Source organism: Seriola lalandi, unplaced genomic scaffold, assembly GCF_002814215.2.
Source record: "Seriola lalandi dorsalis isolate HSWRI2012SDOR001 ecotype SW California unplaced genomic scaffold, Sedor1 jcf7180002054735, whole genome shotgun sequence".
Taxonomy (NCBI): domain Eukaryota; kingdom Metazoa; phylum Chordata; class Actinopteri; order Carangiformes; family Carangidae; genus Seriola; species Seriola lalandi.
The window spans coordinates 88902-109112 of NW_019525288.1; the positions used below are offsets into that span (position 1 = coordinate 88902).

Below are 20211 nucleotides of genomic sequence, written 5' to 3' on the forward strand. Positions count from 1 at the left end.
GTAACCCCCAGCTCCTTTTGTATGCACATGTGCGATTCCTCTGCCACGCCCACTGCATGCAGTCTAGTTCACACCAATTCACGAGGAAAAATAACCACGGAGGAAGAGGAGCAGAGACAAGAGAGAGAGGAGAGGCAAGTGCAGGCCCTGTCATAACCACTTAGTGTTACAAGACAGTGGGTGAGAAATGAAAGCCCTTTGTCTCTGCCTCTACCTATAGTGTGTGTGTGTGCAAACAAAGACTGTGCAGATCCCCTATTTGTTGCGACAGTGTATCCATTCTATCAGATAATGAAATACCAATTTCAGGATGTGAGTAAACAAAGAGCAGCTCTGGATTTACATAAATTGAGAGAAACTGTTTTTCCATGGAAAAAAGAATCTGAAGGCTTGGGTTTATGAACGATGGAATAAAATATAGAATTTGTCTTTATAGTGACTCTTTACTGAAAATCCAATTCCTGTCACTTATTCAGGATTATCGCTTCTTCTTTAGATATTTTTTTTTTATCAGGTGTCTGCACGGACCACCTTAGGGCTGCAACCAACCTTAATTTTCATTGTAGATTAATCTGCTGATTATTTTCTCAGTTAATCTCTTTGTTTATAAAATGTTAGAAAGTGACATTTTCAAATTTCTTGATTTGTTCAACCTACAGTCCCAAAAAGTCCCAAAATCAGTTTCCTATCAAACAAGGCAAAGAGAGTAGCAAATCCTCACACTGGAACCAGGAAATGTTTTGCCATTTTTGCTTGAAAAATTACAAATCAATCAATTATCAAAATAGTTTCCCATTCACCTTCTGTGAAACGACTATTGGATTAATTATCCCTCTATTCTATTCTTGTTTTGAACATTTGAGGGAGCTCAGTATTAAACATCAGTGTGTTTTCCCACTAAATGATTATTTTTACCTTACAGTATTGTGATATGTTGTTCCCTAACTGAAAGTCAACACCTGGGATGTTGCCAAGCAGTCCCTCACTCACATATCAATATCTTTGTACACTGCTATTAGATATGATGTAAAACATTGTCCTCAAAACACAGAGGTTGACAAAGAACACACAGGCAGCCTGTGGTGCTGGCTGTCTTGACTGCCATGCTCTCATCTCGTCTATTCCCTGCAGTGAATGGGAGGAGCACTACATAAGCTGTCAGACATAAGCACATATCAGAGGCTCTTCCAGCCCGCCATCAGCCAGCTAACCCTCTAAAACTGTCTTCCCACTCACAAATAATGCCTATGCTGGCAAATGAAGAGGGCCACTAGCATCATGTTTCATCTTTTCACACCTAGGCGCTGGAATAGTCCACCTTATGACTTACTAACACATGACATGAAATCACTTCTATAAAGACGGGGGAAAAAAAGCTGAGATACATTCATAAATGTGATTTAAGGCTCCAGCTGAACGGATGATACAAATTCTTTATATGATTATACAATAAATACATCTCATCTCGTGAGCAGCTACTGAGAAAAGGCCAATTGAAACATCTCATGTGATGGATCCTAAAATTGCTAAAACATCGCTTGAGGTGGGAATTGAATTAAATGTTTCAGTCGTATTTTCAGAGAGAGAGAAAAAAGGCCTCAGTAACATGTCTATATGTTGAAGGAAGGCACACTGCACATTAGCTGCAGTTTTTTTTTTTTTTTTTTTTTTTTTACTAGCAGCAGGTCCAGGTATGTACAGTCACTGACCATGAGCCTGTGCCAGAGTGTGCACATGTCCATGTCGGTGCATTTATTTGATGTTAAGACTAGGTAATGTGCACGTTACAGAGATGAATTATGAGTCTGGGGTCAGGGGACCACTTTTCCGGCATGTTGTAACGCCAGAGACGTGCTTCTTCAAGCTAAGCCAGCCCGCCACTGTTGCTTTGCATCCTGCTGCCTATCAAAAGCTGCCCTCGAAACAAAGCTGCCGGGTTCAGGAGGTCACGGCACAGCACTGGAATGGAATGTTCCTTCCTGGTTCAAGGTCCAGCCTCCAGAGCCAGAGGGGCCCAGAGATCATTTGAGACCACCGGCACATGCTCCATCTATTTCACTCCCTACCTCTCCCCGCTTTCATCTACCCCTGCCTGCTTTAGTGATGGCAGCATGTTTTGCTCTGCGACTCTGAAAACTCAAATGAATGCTGCCGAGTCACCTACACTTCTCTATCAAGATTAAATTAACTGCTGTCAAAGAAAACTCTTGACATATGCTGCAAATAAAGCGATTAAAAGTAAAACTATATGTCACATCATGTTGCTTTCAAATCAATGCTCATGGAATTTCAGGCTGTTATTATTTCTAGGATGTCATTATGTGAAGATTTTTTTTCTTGATTAATCAATTACCAGTTTGCCTAATGAAATGTCAGAAAATAGTGAAAAAAACACTGATCGCAATTTGCTAAAGTCCAAGACGCTGTCTTCAAATATCTCGTTTTGTGCAGCCAACAGCCCAAAATTTGAAAATTTAAAGATAATCAATTTACAATGACATAAGAAGGTGGAGCTGGAATGAGGAATTGTTTAGAAATGTTCTTGAATATTGTAAAACATGGCTTTTTGTCTGTTATATGTTGAAGAGAAAGCTCTCTCAATGACAGATCTCCAACGTTTCATTGTAAGATCTCAAATACTGAAAATTTACCAGATTTAATGTTAGATTTTTGTAATAATAAACGGTAATATAAACTACATGAACTGCAGAGTTTGCAAATTAGATTCCCAAAAGTGACACATGCTAACAAAATTACAGACATTGCAAACAGGTTGTCAGGCGGAAACTGGCCACCCCAGAAATCTTTCATCCTATGCCAGCTACAACCTCCTCTAATTGGTTCCTGTGGAATTCATTCCATCCCTGGTGACCAACTCCACACACACTGGAGCTTGACAGTCTTTTAACCCCAAACACTTCTGGAGCGCCGTCCCTATGCGACGACTATGGAGAGAAGAGAGTAAATATCCAAATGAGTTCATGTTTCCACAGTAAATCCCTTATTTCAGAATAAGATAGAAAAGAAAATTGCAATGCATGCACACGAACACAGAGGATAAAACGGTTCAATCATTTCCTCCCACAATCTCTCATGGTATCCTGCTCGCCCTCCCTCATTATTCCCTGCACACAAACACCAGTTAGCCTCCATCAAAAGTGAATAAGTCTCAATGTGCAAAGCTAGAAACTCCACTTTGAGGACAGGACTTAAAATATGTTGTGTGCAATCAGTGTGGCGGTCAAATAGCGGCTTTAATGCAGAAGCTAATCATTGTAATTGTGTGAAGAAAATTAAAGTCACATTTTTCTCAAGCCAAGCCCAAAATCAATCAGTCATCAAGTCCTGTATTGTAAGAAACGTGTGAAAGTAACGGCAGTAACAGAGGTGAAGAACTATACTGTCATATAGATTTGACTTTTATTCTCAGAGATGAACTGTTAAGCCTTTATGGAAAACAGACACCGTGTGAGAGAGACAAATAAATGTCCTTTGTGCGTGAGTGAAAAATTGTTGTTCTTCAAGGCTGCTGCGTTGCTTGTTTGGGAAAGGGCAAGGTTAGAGCTGTGGTGCTGTGGCAGGTTTGGGCCACCTTATTTCACAGCCAAAGCCAAGGTCACTGCCACTGCCCCAGGGCCATCAGACAGGGGGATGGGTCCCCACTGGGGAATGAGCAGGAGGCTGAGCGTTGGAGGAGGGGAAAAGTAATGGGAGGAGAATAAAAAAGAAGAGGAGGAGTATTCTGCCCTAGTGCACACAAAAAGGTCACCGTTTCCCAGATAAACCCCCCTCTCCATCGTCCAGCCCCTCGTGACCTCTGACCCCTGTATTTCTAAGTCAGAGCTGAAACAGAGGGAGAAGAAGGGGGAGGGAGGGTGCAAGGGGAAACACACCCACCCGGAGTCAGCAGTGACAAAAGGGGGCCTCAGCTAGCTCAGTCGGTCAGGAGAACAAACGCTCAGGCCACCAACACAAAGCAGAGCCACCAGAGGCTGCACATCTCCACAGCCTCTGCCTGTTCCCAGCCACTCCACTGCCCTGCATTTCACAACTAACAATAGGTGCTGCTCTGCTCCAAGAGGTACCCCAACACACACAAACACAAACACACACACAACCACACATGGGCTAGAGAGGGGAGAGGTGGCTGAGGCCCAAAGGAGAGCTGCTGCCTTCCCATCACTGACTGGCCTTTGTCTCCCACTCCCCTGCTCATTGGCCACCACAGAAAGATTTCCTGATCCCTGCTTAAACAAAGTGGAAAACTGGACTGAGGGGCCCTGTGTGTCTACGTGTCTGTGTCTGTGTGTGTGTGTGTCTGTGAACAACTGAGGTGGTGATAATGTTAGATAACACTATTATGTTCACTATTATCTCTACTACTAATAACACCGACTAATATCCACCACTGGCTCCACCTCCTTTCTGTCTTCGTCCTTATTACACATTTTCACACATGCAAATCAAAATGTCTGCCAAAGGAGAAGACAGGAAGAGGGAGTTTTGGTGTTTTTATTGGTGGATGGTGCAGACCCTGTAAAGGCTTTTAACTGCACAATCTGACCATAAAGGCTCTGTTAAGTGTAGTGAAGCGTGGTGACGGGGCAGCAGCGAGAGCTACCCAAGCCCCTGGTGAAAGCCTGGAATCACAGGAACACCAACATACACACTCAGCACAAACCCACATACTGGCATGCCTTCGTCCTTAGGAGAACCCTCTATTGACAAAATTTGATTCCCTGTTGCCTAACCGTAATCTAAACCACATCCTCGTTTTGATACCGATGAAGGTTCACCACCTAAAACAGTAAGCAAAAAAGCCCCTTTTGTCTTCACTTTGGAAGACGACAATTCAAACACACTCTTGCATTGGGCCGGTCGAAGTGAAGATGACGAAAAGACACACGCTGGCTTGAAAAACACAAGATTCATTGGTACAGACGAAACCCTTGGAGAGGAGATCATGCTGGATTTGTCCAGATCAAAACAGGTCAATGCAAGATTGCTGTGTATAGATTGCAAAGCCAGACTCCAGCATTTGCAAGACTGGTCCGCCTCGTCCAACCTTTGGTCCCGGCCTCTGCCTCTCTCTTTTCACCTTTCACCTCTATTACTTAGGAATTCCTCCCATGAGCCTTAAAAGCAGGAAGAAGGAATTTCAGGCCCCTTTTTCATTTGTTTGTTTGAGAGTAGCTAGGGTGGCCCAGAGACATCCGCAGACCAACACAGACTTCATTAACAGAGTCCCGCTTTGTGGAGCACGCAAACATAAATGCAGTCAGACGTACTCACACACACGCAACACAAACTTCAAGCAAAGGCGCAATCCCCTCACATTGTTAGGGGCTACCTTCACTTACTTACTAAGTATTATGTTTTCCAAAGTTAACACTCCTTTGTATGACAGTGGAATAAAAAGATGTTATCTGAATGGGCATTATCTGGATGATCAGCTACGGTGTACACAGCTGATGAGAGCAGCTGCTAGAAAAGTTGGCACAGTGGAAGGAGGCAGCATCCTGTGATCACAAGGTCAAAGTTTGCTCATGCATTTTAAGTTGTTCTGGATAAGAGCTAAATAGATCTGTTAAATATACAGAGCACCACTGACAGGAAGAATACAATGTTTGAATTAATTAAACCAATAAAAGAAATGACATCGAGCCAAGATGTTGATGACCAAAGGATCAGTGGTTACTTTGTACTCTAATTTAATGTTTGTCTTTCCCACATTTTCATCCATCTGGACTGGACACTCATGTCACAATGATTCGTCATTTTGTATCTGCACATTTTTAAATAATTTATATTGCTGGAAAAGAAATGTGCATAGTATAATAAGAAAGGAAAACAAATGTTGTACAACTAATGTAACTTTTACTGCATTGCACTTTTAAAAGAAAGAAATGGCAAGTCAAGAGTAGTCATTTCAGTCTCTAGATACTCCAGTCCTAGTAAATATTCCTACTGGGTCCCTCAGCGTTGAATTCTGGATCTCTTACTGTTTACTCTCTATAACCTACTCATATAGTCCCCAACAAAATCCAGTTACCAAGCTGGAAATAAATGTCTTAAGAACATTAAATGTTGGATGGCACATGATTATCTACAACCTCTGATGGACAGATAAATTTAATTGTTTTACTTTTCCAACATGAAATTATATGTAGATTTAGGTACAACCTATCCCCATCTGAACAGCTAATAATCTTGCATCCAGTTTTGGTATTTGCTTGACAAAATGCTTCTGCCAGATATAAAAAGACTTCAAGCCCTAAATTATTTCACAACTATTTACATCTTTGACTGACGTAGACTACTACATAGCACCACTGTAGCACCACAAGGCTCATTTAAGCCTCCAACCATCTGTTAACTACTGTTTCCTTTAGTCCCATCTTCAGTCCAACAAACACACATAACATAATTCCATGTGTTACTAATCACTATATAATAGACATAAATAGGCTTAAAACCACATCAAACATGGAGACAGTGCTTCTGGAGGATTAGGCAAAGTTCAACATTTCTATCACCCAGCCGTTTCACCACTTGTCAGTATATTCCTTCCCCTGTTTAGTGGCTCGATTTCCCAGAGTGATGTTGTTTACACGGGCATTTATTTTTAGAGCATAAGGGTAAATGTTCTGCTCCATACAGTAGCTCATCCCTCACATTATGAAGCAGCTCCTCTCTAACAGAACATTGTTATAGCTCTCCAAGTCCTGTCAGCATGGCTCAAGATTCAAGCACAATAGCAACTACCGTGTTCTTGATTTTCTTATATTAGCAATTCATTCTTGACACGTGGGGATAGAGGGGAATGCAATTGATGTTATTCTGCAAAGCAAGTTGGGGTGCATGCCCTTTTTGTTTCCAACAATGCAGCATTATCAATACTGTATAAAACATAAATAGTAATTCATGTATTTAATAATTAATTCATAAGTGATTAATAACAAGTGACTTAAACTGTCTTAATTGGCTTGGAAATCTCACTGAAACCAAATTTTACACTGCATCTCACTGACAGCCACTACCATATAAGGACATACAGTAAAGTAAAACAACAAGGCATACTGCAGGATCCCTTGGTGATGTTCCACTGCTTCAAGGTCAATGATGTACCATCTTCAGAAATAATAGAGGTTCACCCTGCTTCCTTATCCACAAGAGAGTTGAACAAGCTCAAGCATTAGTCAATGCAAATATCCAGTTTTCATTAGGGACATTCTGTATTGCTGTTTATTCAGCTTCCTGACAAAAAAACAACAGAGGACAAACAGCATCTTTATAGACATGAGAGAGAGGGGGCTGGGGATGGGGGGTGGCAGTTGTTTACCCTTGCCTTTGCTCGTATGTAACAACACAGTATAGGAAAACGACCCATTTTGAACCAATTCTGAAAAACAGATCACTCTTCTAAAAGAAGCAATGAAACCTCTTCATTGTTGCCAACTCTAAATCAGCTCAAATCGAGCATGGATAATCAGGCAATGACATCCGAGTCCGCAGGTGTACAGTAATAAACCAGTTCCTTGTGTCATTACACAGTAGAGGTCAGAGCTCTCATCCCTTCAGCCCGCCTCATCAGTACAGAAGAAAAAGGAAAAAAGCCCTTTCTTCCTCAATCCTTCTGACACACTGGCAGACAGATGGAGGGGCGCTGACCAGGCAGCAGGGGGGGAACACTCTGGTTTAACATCAGCCCACATACCTGCCCAGAGGAAGGAATAGGGCAGTCTTAGGCCATGCCCGTATGCACTACTACTATGTGATGTTTTCAAGACATGAATATCAATGAGAGCAGTGATATCAGGGAGAGGAACCCAGCGATGACTATCCTATATTTGCTCTGTGGCATACAATGAGTGTTCTTCTGTTAGTCATGCACTGATGTCAAACATACAGTTGATTTTTTTGCATGAACTAATTTTGATTTAGCAAGGATTAAAAGAAAACATTAAGAGGCTTCGTGTTTAATTGTCAGAACAGGCTTATATGGCATTTAGTTGGTTAATCTATATGACAGAGAGATGACTTGCTTCGTGGCAAGTGAGCACAGAGGAGCAAGGGTAGGAGGGGGGACCGATTGAGGGCGGGGTTTGGCTCACAGACAAAGGCAGCTACAAGGAGATGCGGGGATGGAGCTTCAGCATTCACCCAGGCAGGAGGCCATGAAAGGGGTGGGGACAGGAAGGTCGGAGGGTGATGGAGAGCCCACCGTCGACCCTCCAAACACACACGCATGCACGCATACAAACACTCTCGTGTAAACTAACATGAGCTCCCCATAAATCACTCTCGCTAACCGCTGTCTGAGTGGCTGCTAGTGGCAAGCCGTCAACACAGCTTTTAAGAGTAGCATGTTGCAACTTCTCATCATCTGCCACAGCTACACATTTGAGTCTGCCTGGTCAACATCACACCCATTTACATTTACAGCTGTAAGAGGATTTAAATTCAAGCAAATGAGAGGCATGGGTATAAACTGAGACACTTTTACAGGCATCCTCTGTCTTCTATTTCATCCTTTACGGCCCCCTGGGTTCTTCTTTTTCATTAAAGTCTCATTCAGAAGCCTACCATTGTAATGGTAGCACAATTTACCATGACGATTTCAGAATTGAACAAGGTGGAAATTATCATCCGGCAGCCAAGGGCTCTACATCACTACTGGAGCAGTCTATAAAATAAATAACACATATAATGCACTGTTATTGTACTTTCATTTATTGCATTTTTACTGTTTGTGTTTTCACCCTCCTCATGCTCATGAGTTTGCCTTTTCTCAGCACACTTCATATTGTGTTTGCAAATCTTTTCGAATAGTCCCTGAGGTCAATTACAGTCTCCACATATGAATGGGACTGGAAAAAAAATAAATTATTTCCTAAAAAAGCTTCAACTCTTTCCAATTAAATCCAGACAAACAGACAAAAGCAAGTCATTTCAATTGATCCTAAAAGCTATTTTGTAACGGGGGGCTTTTGTGGTGTGTTGCCTGGTGACGCGGGTTTGCTGTGGGGGAGGGGCAGGAGCCCTGGCCGGGCCCACTGTACCAGGCTTGTCATTCATCCAAATGATGAAAAGCTTCCTGAACCTAAGCTAATGAGGAGGTCCTAGAGAAAGTGAGGAAAGAGAGAGAGAAACCGACCATCAAAGAGATAACATTTTGGAGGAAAAAAGTGTTTCCTGGACCGACTGCCGATTTAGAGGGGCAACGGGGAGTCCGTCCTACACCAGCCCCCGACAGTGAGCTCGCACAAATGGTTGTCAAGCAAATAAAAAGTGAAATTTATGGAGGGAGGTAGTGTGGAGGGTAAGATGGAGGCTTTATCCACTGGGAGGGCTATAAAGAGGCTTCAGTAATCACACCACCCATTGCATCACAGTGGTACAAGTCAGAGATCTGTTGTAAGAGGGTCTATAACACAGCAAATTACCCCAAATACACAAAGAGAGCATCAACATTAACAAACACTTGGAACAGAAAAAGAAACAAACACTAGTCACTGACCTTTGTAAGGAGATCATTTACTTGTTTTGGGCCATTTTTCTTCAAAAACAAAATGAAAACACTAAATAATATATGCCCTGTGCAGAACTCTGGTGGGCCAGGAGAGGATGAAATGGACCAGTAATTGTCCAAACCCCTCTTGAGTATACAGTAGTTCACATCATCTATAAAGCCTTCTCAGGACAGCCTATCAGAAACAATGCAGGTAGGAAAAAGCCATCGTGCCTGCTAGTGAACAGGGAAAGTACAAGATCCCAACAAGTCAACTGCCACAATTAATGGAGCAACGAAAGCCCCATTAATTTGACTAATAAAAGAATTGGGGCATTTCTTTTCAAACACTGCAAATCAATAAAAACTGAAAACATGGTCAAACCCACAGTGAAATGGCGACATTACTGTTTTTTTTTTTTTTAATCTTCCATAATACAGAAGGTATTAGTGGGAAGTGATGGGTAACATTTTACAGTGAGATGTTTTTATCTTTTGAGTCCCTGGAGGATTATTTTCATAGTGGTGACTTCTTGCTACCTTGATAGAAGTGAGACTCCATTAGGGAGTTATTGCAGAGCCTTTGCTCAGTCAATGCCTCGCCAAAAGACTGCTTAACACACTGCAAAAGGTCAGAGGTCAGGGGTCAGGATGTGACTTTCAGTAATCCTTTGGTCCCTTCCTAATCAATACAAGTCAAAAGGAAAACCTGGAAAAGGTCTGCAGGAGAGCAAAGCCCGCACAAAACAGAATAATGCACCATGAATGATTTTGAACCTGAGCAACCAGCTCTGAGACGCAGCCAAGGTCAGGTTCATTCACTGAGATTAAACCCGCATTCAATTTTTCAGAAACATGTGAGTGATGGAGGATTGCTCTACACTCGTATAAATAAAGGCATTAAACTTGATTTAAAAAAGATCAATTTGCTGAATATTACATTCCAAAACCTTAAAATTACACTTGATTATTATATAATTTGTAACCATTACCCAAAATTACCATTACTGATCCATCTATCTGGTAATGAAACTGATTCCAACTCTGATTAAGATTTTTTCACGACAGATTTCAAGAAAACAAAAAGCCAGGACTTCAAGTGAAAAACAAAACTTCAACTTCTAGTGAATGCTGCCAAATATCGAAGCTTTATATAATTTTAGTGTGCATTGCTGCAGTAAAAATCATCAGGATAATTCTATTGCTTTCCTTGCAGCCTGTTCATGTTTATATATCTATGGATTTTCATTTTCCTCATCCTTTCTTACCACTATGTCAAAGTAATTGTGTGAAATAAAAAATAGGGGGACCATACAGATAACTTAAACAGACTTTTCCCTGGTGCAGAATAAAAACAAAGTGGTAAAATAGCGTCTAAAATCTGACCTTTGAAAAGAAAAACCCTTCAGTGAGGCCTTAAAAGGTTGCATGTGTTTGACAGCGCCAGCCACTGAGATAAAGTGACTTTTCCCTTTGGCCAGTGAGACGTCCATGCTAACCTCCCTATCCCACTGAGTGGAAAAGCTGTATTGGCCACAACAGCACAGCAGTATGCTGTCTACACACAGCCCGGGAATCAACAGGCTTCTGCGAGCCTTTGTCAATCTCTGTGTTACAGAATATACATAACAGAGCCTTCAAAAAGTCTTAACTCAGCACAGTGTGGAACAGTACAGTATCTCTAAAGTCACTGCTGAAACATCTCAGTGTGTCCACAGAAGAACGCGTACATCCTTGATGCCTTTGATTTAAAGTAAGTTGAGACATGCACTGTAGGTGTGTGAGAGAAAAGAGAAGAGAGGAAGACAGAGAGTCAGACTGTCTCACTATGATATGATATAATGTTAAAAATGAACCACAGCAACGATGCTAGGAACATTAATGTTGATCTAGAATGACTTCAAATAAGAGATTTGGTGCTTGAGCCAGAGAAAATTTATCTTGATGCCTCTTACAGGGAGTGGGCTGCTGGGTTGCTTCGAGCTTATTGCACTCTTACAAAGCAGCTTGGAGACTCCCAGCATGAGCACTTGTTAATGCTAAACTCAAAGGCTTGAATTTCTAAGCAGCACTGTAGATGAGCATCAGAAAGTTCATTACACTCAAAGAATGATATTAAAATATTCAAATCACTCCACAGCCAGGGATATTAAGTACATTTACATGCACAGCAATACCCCGATGACTGGGACTGGCCTGAAATGTGATTACTTAAGGCCATATTTCAATTACAATGTTTACATTTGTAGAGAACACAGAGCACAACTTAATCAAACCTAAGTAAGTGGCTGTGGTTGCAGCTTCTGTCTAAACTTGTGTCTAAACTGCATTGTTCAATCATGATTTCTTAACTTACTGACACAATCAGGCACAGACAAATTATTATGTTGGTATCTTAAGGTTATATCTAATAACAAAAATAAAAATCAGTACCATGGCCAATCATGTTAGTTGTGGACTAACAAGTAAAACTTGGAAAAAACGCACAAATTTAAACCCAATTAGGTTTACAGTGAGTATATGTTGACACAAACTTTTTTATGGCCTCCTCAAAAGCAAATCCAGCCCTGAAACTAAACAAGCCAAAGACAAAAGAATTGACTTACTGGCTGCCTGAATGCGGGCCTTACGGCTGACCACCAGCCCAAAAGAATTCTGGGCCATGCACTCGTAGTCGCCCTCGTCAGATGAGCCATCGGATTTGGTCTTCTGGAAGTGACCGATCAGGAGTGAGCCATTGATGAAGGTGGTATGATGCTGGTCCTGAGTTAAGAGCAGGCCGTTATGCCTCCACTGCGTTGTAATTGGGGGGATGCCGTCCACCTGGCAGTGAAGCATGAGGGGCTGCTCCTGTACAGCGATGATGTCGCTGGGCTCCAGGGTGAAGGAGAGCTCTGCTTCGCACATCACACCTGAGGAGGCACACACGCACACGCGCACACACACACACGATAACTATATAGTTAAGCATTAATCTTCATTCTTGACCATGTAAAACAAAGCAGTGGTATAAATCCTTTTACATAGTTATTCACTCTCATTTCCCCTTAAGTACCTTTAACTTTGCTGAGATCATCTTATTTCTCACAATCTTGAGTTTTAGTTTGTTCAAACGTTTCATTAAATCTATGTGTTTGCCTGTGGCGGACCGTGAGTCTTTCATTTACCTAAAGACATGACACGCGGGTCAACATGCCAATTTTCGCCACTTTCCCGTGCTGTGACATACATAAACTGTAAACAGACCTGTCACCTGCCCAGCACGATGCTGTTAAAGCAGAAACACCGCGGCTGTACCTTCGGTTCAGAGTGAGCTGAGCTCAGGGCTGCGCTCAAGTTAAAAACAAACAATCAAAGGAAGCGTCTCGCACAGACACTGACACTAACGAGACCATCAACCCGGGGAAGTGACTGCTGTCTGACTGACTGGCTGGGACCACGGGTCTACTAACTTAAAACCCTGGACATAGAATAGGAAACCCTGTGCCATAGCGCTGGCCTTGAGCTGTTAGGAAGGTCTACCGCAATGGTTTTTGGCCCCACCCACTACAAATGAAAATGCGATTGGTTAATTCACCTGCCACTTTCTAAACAAACACGTGAGGCTATGGGGGCTTCAGGCTTTTCGGTCCTGGTTATAAAGTGCTAACCAGTGAGTGAGCCTGGTAACATTTTCACTGGCTAGACAGAAAAAAGAAAAATCTGACTGGATAACTCTATTTTGTTGTAGAGTTGAAAAAGCTTTTTCATCTCAGCAGAGGTGGAATTTGCTCAGTTTTCATGGTCAAACTCCATTACAGCTTGAGAAAAAGAAAATGAGTGCACACAAAGTTAAGACTTATTTGTGAAATATACAGTATAAAGGGGGGCCCCTGTAGCTTCGCGGCTAAGATGCTGACCATGCCCCACACCATCCTCGGTTTGAGTCCTGCTGTGGACCTCTGTTGCCCATCTCTCTACCAATTCATGGTAACTCAGTGTTCTCACTTTCCTTTAAATGTCAACAGGAAGACTGTAGAGTTTGGGGAACCTTTCAGCAAATGCACAATCCCCTTAGGTTAAAGTTCAGACAGGATTGGATTTTGCAGGATTGCTCACAGAGATTTGTTGCAGGATCTGAGGATGAGTGCAGGCACATGTGGACACAAGAGCTCACACATATATGCAGGAGCCAGATCATGGAGAGCTTTAAAAGTAATGAGTAAAGTCTTAATTCTAAAATCAAATATAGGTTAAAACAGGGGTTATGTGATCTCGCACATGCAGTATTATTACAAGTATTGTGCAATTCATTCATCCTGATATTTCCTGACTAGTTATTAAAGCTCTATTTATTTCGAGTTCTATACCTACTAATTACTATCCAAGGTCATAACTGTAACAGTAATACTTTTCATATCAACCCTGACACCTGAACAAGCAGGAAGAATGCTTCCAATGTCATGTCAGTGAAAGCTGCTCACTTGGCCTTACACCTCATGAATGAAAAGCCTTGAGTTAGCTACCTTCAGGCTACGGTCACAAGGGAACTTATAGGCTATAGATTGAATGCATCCAGAGTATGTGTTCCCCTCCCATGTATGGCCTTGTTTGTGCTGTACGTTTGATGTGTTCTCTTGTTCTTTTTTCACCCATCAAAACAAAACGATTCTCCAGATCAGTAATATTTGTTGACAGTGATGCTTTCCACTTGATGATGGTGTGAGGAAGATCCAATTTTCTGTATTTGTGGTTTCTGAGGGTAAAGTAGGAGGAGTGGGAGAACAATAAATAAAGGATGTAAACAGCCTGACCTGACTTGGTACTATAAAAGAGGAGCTTAGCGGGCTCTCTTGGTATCATGTTTCAGCTGCTGATAGACTAAGCACTACCAGTCTCTGCCCCAGGCCCTGGAATCTGGTGGGAGGGGGACTATAGAAGGGCGGTAGGGGGGGGGGCAAAGCACAAGGGTCAAAACAGAGAACCTCCGGCTTCGTCCCTCAAATTCCAGCCAAGCAATACTTCCCCTTAGGTGCAAGCAAGGAATTCACTGACTCACTCCTTCATGAAGATCACATATGGAGTATAATATAAAGAAACATTTCCTCTTCCTCTCATCTTGCACTGTATCCTTTCTTTATGTGCCCCCCCCCCCCCCTTTTTTTTTTTTCTTCACTCAGCAAGCACGGTAAGTAAAATGGCCATGGGACCAGAGAGACATCAGTGCTACCACTTGTGAAAAACAAGGGGGTGGCAGTGGAGAAATATTTAACCCTTAGTTGGCAGGCAGTGATCTCACTGCCTGGGCTACTGCTCTACCGAAATGATGCTGGCCACAGAGCTCCGTTACCTTTGGTCCAACAAAAATCAAGTTTTCACACAGGAAGCAGCCAGCACAGAAAAAAATAGCATGCAAAGAGCTCGCAGCCACACATCCAGTCAGTCACACTTCATGTTTGATCAACACATGGATAATTCTCAAAGTGAAGCAAAGCATTATCTACTGCATAAAACGCTTCTGGACAAATACGCGGATGCAAAGCACATGAAAGTGTTTTACATTCAACCTTCCTTTGTGGAGATTGACTGAAATATATTGGAGGCTTTTTACTTTCAGCTGTCAAATCACATTAGTCAGTGTTATCAAGCCTCGCAGCAAGCAGGATAATGATGGTTCAGTGTTCAGCGTGTTACAATGTCATTGATTTGGAGTTGATTAAACAGCTTTATTGATGTTGTATATACTTCCTTGTGACTTCAATTAATCAGTTTCTTCCATTAGCTGGAACAATGTGAAAGTTCTTGGGCTGCGGCTTTTCTAACGAATAAAGGTTGTTGCTACAGTGACCAGCTAATGCATTTCTGAGCTCTGGGTGGTTAGAAGGTTACAAACAACAGTGTGAGAAAGGTCAGAAAAAATCATTTTGAACACAACACTGAATCATAAGACAGATCCAAGGAGACAAAGGAGATAAGAGGACAAAAGAAACAGGGAATGGCTGGATTCTGCACTTTGTGTGGTCTAGGTGGTTTAAGGTTATCTGTGAAGGCTGAGCATCCAGAGCAGAGGGAGAGAGGACAGCACAGCTGCAGAAACTGGTGTTGAGAATAAGCTTGTCCACAGACACACGTGTTCGCAGACATGAATCTATACAGGCGTGGATTTTCATGGCCAGATAAGGAAACAGACGGACACACACACATCCTAATGCTCTTTCTTTGCAGAGGAAAGAGACGCTGGCATGTAGGATTACTGGGTGAGACCAGAGACAAGTGTTGGCTAAATGTGGCTCATGCTCTGGCTTACTATTCACTGTTAAGTGTGGCTGGCTGGCTGGCACAAAGGTTTACTGCTTTGACAGTAAAGAGAGGATCACACACCAGCTATTGACAGACAGATGTAGTTAGCAGACACAGGCAACACTGACAGAGCTAAGTGAGCTTAGGACACACACCACAGGCTTCTTACAGGCAGCAGTGAGGATATAATGGTTTACTGACTGACTGCTGCACATCATACCAAATGATAGCCCAATGAAAATAATGCTGTGTTATATTGCTTAGATTTAGTATAGCCTAGAGCTGCAACAAACCATTATTTTCATTGCTGGCTATTTTCTTGATTCAATTTTTTGATCTGTAAAACCTCAGAAAACTGTGAAAAAATATCCATCACCGCATACTGGAGGACAAGGTGTTATCATCAAATGACGTGTTTTGTCTGACAAAATATTACATTTTCTATAATCACTCATTGATAAGACCAAGAAAAGCAGTGAATTCTTTTTCATTTGAAATCTTGGAAACATCAAATGTTTGGTGTTTTTGCTTGAAAAATAATGACGTAAATGATTAATTGATCAACTGCAGTTTTAGTATTGTTTTATAAATACCACTTAATGCATTTAAATATCATATTGTTAAAGGAGTAGTACAGAGTTATAGATTAAGAGTCTTTTATTGCTAAATAACTTGCTTTCTCTCCTCTCCATCTGTTGCAGCTCTTTGGCCACAAATTCCTGTTCACCACAATAAATACAGCATATTCTTACATTACTGAGTAGATTGACTGCTGTGTCATCATGTTAAGTGTGTTTGAAATGTTTGCTACACTGAACAAAGATTGTGGATTTATCCTCACTGAACTGTAGGTTGAAAACTGAAGCAGCATTTCCACTTCGAAGAAACCTGTCCACATGAGTGGTGGGGTATTAAATAGGCACAGACTTAATGTGTATTGAGTATTTCTTTAAACGTGTCTTCCAGCATGCACAGAGAAAGTTCTGTACTTGCATTTCAAACAAGTGCAAGAGTGAAGGACTCTATCCATCTCCGTCCATCATTATATTTCCAGGAGGAAGATGTGCACGGCATTGATACTTAATGCTCAAGAACATGTAGTTTCAAGTATCCTGGTATTCACCTGTTATAATAACAGCAGCTCAGTAATGAGTGCACAGACATGACATTAGTATCGGCTACAGTAGTAAAAATGCAACACAAGAATGCTGAGAAACAGTCCATATGTTGTGATGATAGCAGATAGGCCAGCTGTCGCACAGTTCACCTCTCTTGGCCAGTCTCTCTGCTGTCAATGTACTGTACAGTCATCTCTCACAGTATTCATCTGTGGTAACGGCCCTAATCCTAATCCTACTCATGATAGACCAAATTCATTCTGGTGGCTTTAGATTAGAATAAATGAGCTTACAGCAATATTAATAAGCAGGAACATAAACAGTAATAAAGTTAAGTCTCAGTATTTTTCTCATACATGCTTCGACTTAACTCTTATAGTACTTTTTAACGAAGCTTGAAAGGCACGAGCTAACTCAGCCAATCCATTCAAAGCCTTTGATAAACCAAGATCTTCTTATGATGACATCTTCTGAAAGATCTATTGTATTTTACCTCAGAGTTTGAGCTCTTCAATCCATAAGAGATCCCATGCAGATATTCGTCTTAACGCCTCTGTCGCTCATATTAACTCTGCTTAAAATGTCATAAAAAGTACTTTCATCTAAACTGAATCTAATCTCTGAGGCAGACAAGCACTTGAAAGAGCTCGGTCTCTTCAATGTGATGGCTAGATTGGAATTACATCCATCACAGAGCCATGTTTCTGAAGTTTTTGTTCCCAGCCCTCTGACTGGACATGTTATGAACCACTGTGTACTAGCCTTTATGATTCCAGTGGGGGCCTTTGTGGGACCCTGTGTGGTATGCTTTGCAAATACTCAATACTTTCTCCTGCCTTTGAATTAAGGGGCCTCACATAGAGAGAGAGAAACTGTCTATCATAATGAACAATAGGCCGAAAAAGAAAATTTGAAAAGGAGGAGAGGGACAGTCTTGACATTTAATCTGTACAAATATTCTCCCCAGCAGGCAATAACTACAGTCTTTTAATCCATCCTCAGAGCAATAACCACTGTCATTTCACCCAGCCACGGGGTGGTGTGCTGTTAGGACTGAGCAGTCAAGAACTCAGCTTTAAAAGTCCCCAGCTTATGAAATAAAACTCCCTTTACTTATGAAAGCATGTATCTTTTTAACCTCTGAAGAGTTATGTCACGCAACTGGATATGTTGACTGCGATAAGAGATAAAGGCAACAGTTGATTTCAAATCAACAGCCTGTAAATCTACAAAAAATACTCTGTCTTCGTACGTTTTATGAGTATTAGATGAGTTGAACTGGTGACATTAAGACCATGTGATTACCAACAACATGAGATAAGTTGCTCTGATACTGCTCCTGAGACACCTGATTAAAAGGCAGCCTTAAGGAGAACTAGGAAACCACTTCTGATAACAGGCACCACCACTGTGCAGTGTTTTCTCCAGGACTTATAACCAGTGCAATGCGACTACATGCGACTTTCTCAATGCACCTATATTGAACACCTTTCAGTAGAATAATCCGTACAACCTTCAAATCGTGTTCCTATCGATATAAATATGGAAACAACTCAGAAACTCTGCTGACTGCACTGCACGTGGCTACCGTGTATTGTTACGGTGCTGCCTGGACATCCAAGAGCTCAAAAAGCCATCTGGATTTGAACATGTTGTGCATATGAAGTGAGGGTGAAAACAACACCAGTAGCCTGTTATGAGATTTCAAGTTCTGCAGAATGCACAAAAATATAATTTTAACAACACAGTAGCACGAGTATCCATATGCACCTCACTATCCTACAGGTATAAATGCCGCAGTGCACAAGGCTCCAGCACCAGACTACACACTGACATTTACTGGCCAAATACTAACGGACAGCGGAGAGGGGCCAAGTTCAGGGTTACCGGTCAGTAACGGACTCATCGCCGCTTGCAGCATGCACCAGGCTCCGGAGAGCAGCAGACTGACAGCAGCTGTCCAGTCTCTGGAGCTTTCACACTCCGGTAGTAAGATAATGCTACTTACCGATTAAAGCATTTAGGAGTATTCCCAAAAAGCAAGGAACAAGGCGGCGGCGCCTTGTGGATGCCATTTAAACACTTCTAGAAAATATTCCAGCACTTTGCAGAAAACAATGTGAGGTGAATAGATGGGGGGTAAAAAAAATAAACACACACACACACACACAAGAGAAAAATCCAGCTTCGGCTACTACATGTTCCGACCTACAGTGCTACACTTTGGTGGCTCGCTGGGGTCGAACAAGCTTTCGCCATTTTAACCATCTATCAGGGAATCTGTCAGCATCCAGCTCTCTCTCCCTCTCCTCCTCACTCACTCTGCTGTATCCTCCCGAAGACAGCCCTCCTCCCTCTCGCTCTCTCTCTCTTTCTCTCTCTCGCTCTCTCTCTCTCACGCACACACACACGCACGCACGCGCACGCACGCACGCACGCAGGCAAGCATACAAACACACACACACTGAATCTGCTCTCGGAACAAAAGAGCCGACGGCTGACTGCTTCGCTCCCAACGCATGAGAAACCTGCAAAAACTGCACGATTTTTGCATGTGAATACAACAAATACAACAGATAGCCTACTGCTACTAATAGTTCTACAGATATTGGCTGGTAATTACAATATTACCAATAATAGCAATAGTCTTAATCACAATATCAATGAAGTAGTTAATAATAACTGGTAATATTTGATTATAGCTGACTTTGATGATAAATGATGATGTTTCTAACAGTGATGAGGATAAATTAACGGATTGTGACCACAACGTGTGCAGTTTGTGGGAAACTCATACAGATCTTTCTTCTGCCATCGGCTGCACACGTGTAGACAGAATATTTGATGAAGCAAATGACAACAAAACAACAACCATAAACCATTTTGTCCAACACATGGCAGCTTTTAGTGTCATTTTTGTTTTTTAAAAAAGGCCCCGTTTCCAATATTAATACTTAAAAAACAACAAAAACACACACTAAAATAACAATGTTATGAAATTCCGCCTGGTGGATGAATTTTATTTAAAGCTGATGGTTCAGCACTAGTGAACCTGATATGATAAATAAACAAGGAGGACCTCTGCCACTCAATTACAACAAAGCAGCAGTTGCTTAGCTGTACTCGAGCTCCCCCTAGTGGAACAAACATGTATGTCGGTTCTCCAAAACAAAAACAACAACAATTTGGCTTACTTCAGTTGCCATTGTCCAGTCCCATACATGAAGCAATGTTATGATAAACTGATCAAAAATCCTAATAGATGGACAACACATCTTCACACTTCCACTTTCTGAAATTGCT

At 41.8% G+C, this 20211-nt stretch overlaps 1 protein-coding gene across 1 annotated transcript in view; it reads right to left on the minus strand.

Annotated features, from left to right (window-relative positions):
* The window catches only part of igdcc3 (immunoglobulin superfamily, DCC subclass, member 3), a 64804-nt gene extending 45818 nt beyond the window's left edge, over positions 1-18986 (minus strand). The window contains exons 1-2 of the mRNA XM_023424304.2: positions 18917-18986; positions 12118-12423 (exon numbers count right to left, since the gene is read on the minus strand). Of these exons, the coding sequence (XP_023280072.1) occupies positions 12118-12423; positions 18917-18983 (373 nt within the window). The 5' untranslated portion in view covers positions 18984-18986. The remainder of the gene's footprint in view (positions 1-12117; positions 12424-18916) is intronic.
* Between the last annotated feature and the right edge of the window lie 1225 nt (positions 18987-20211).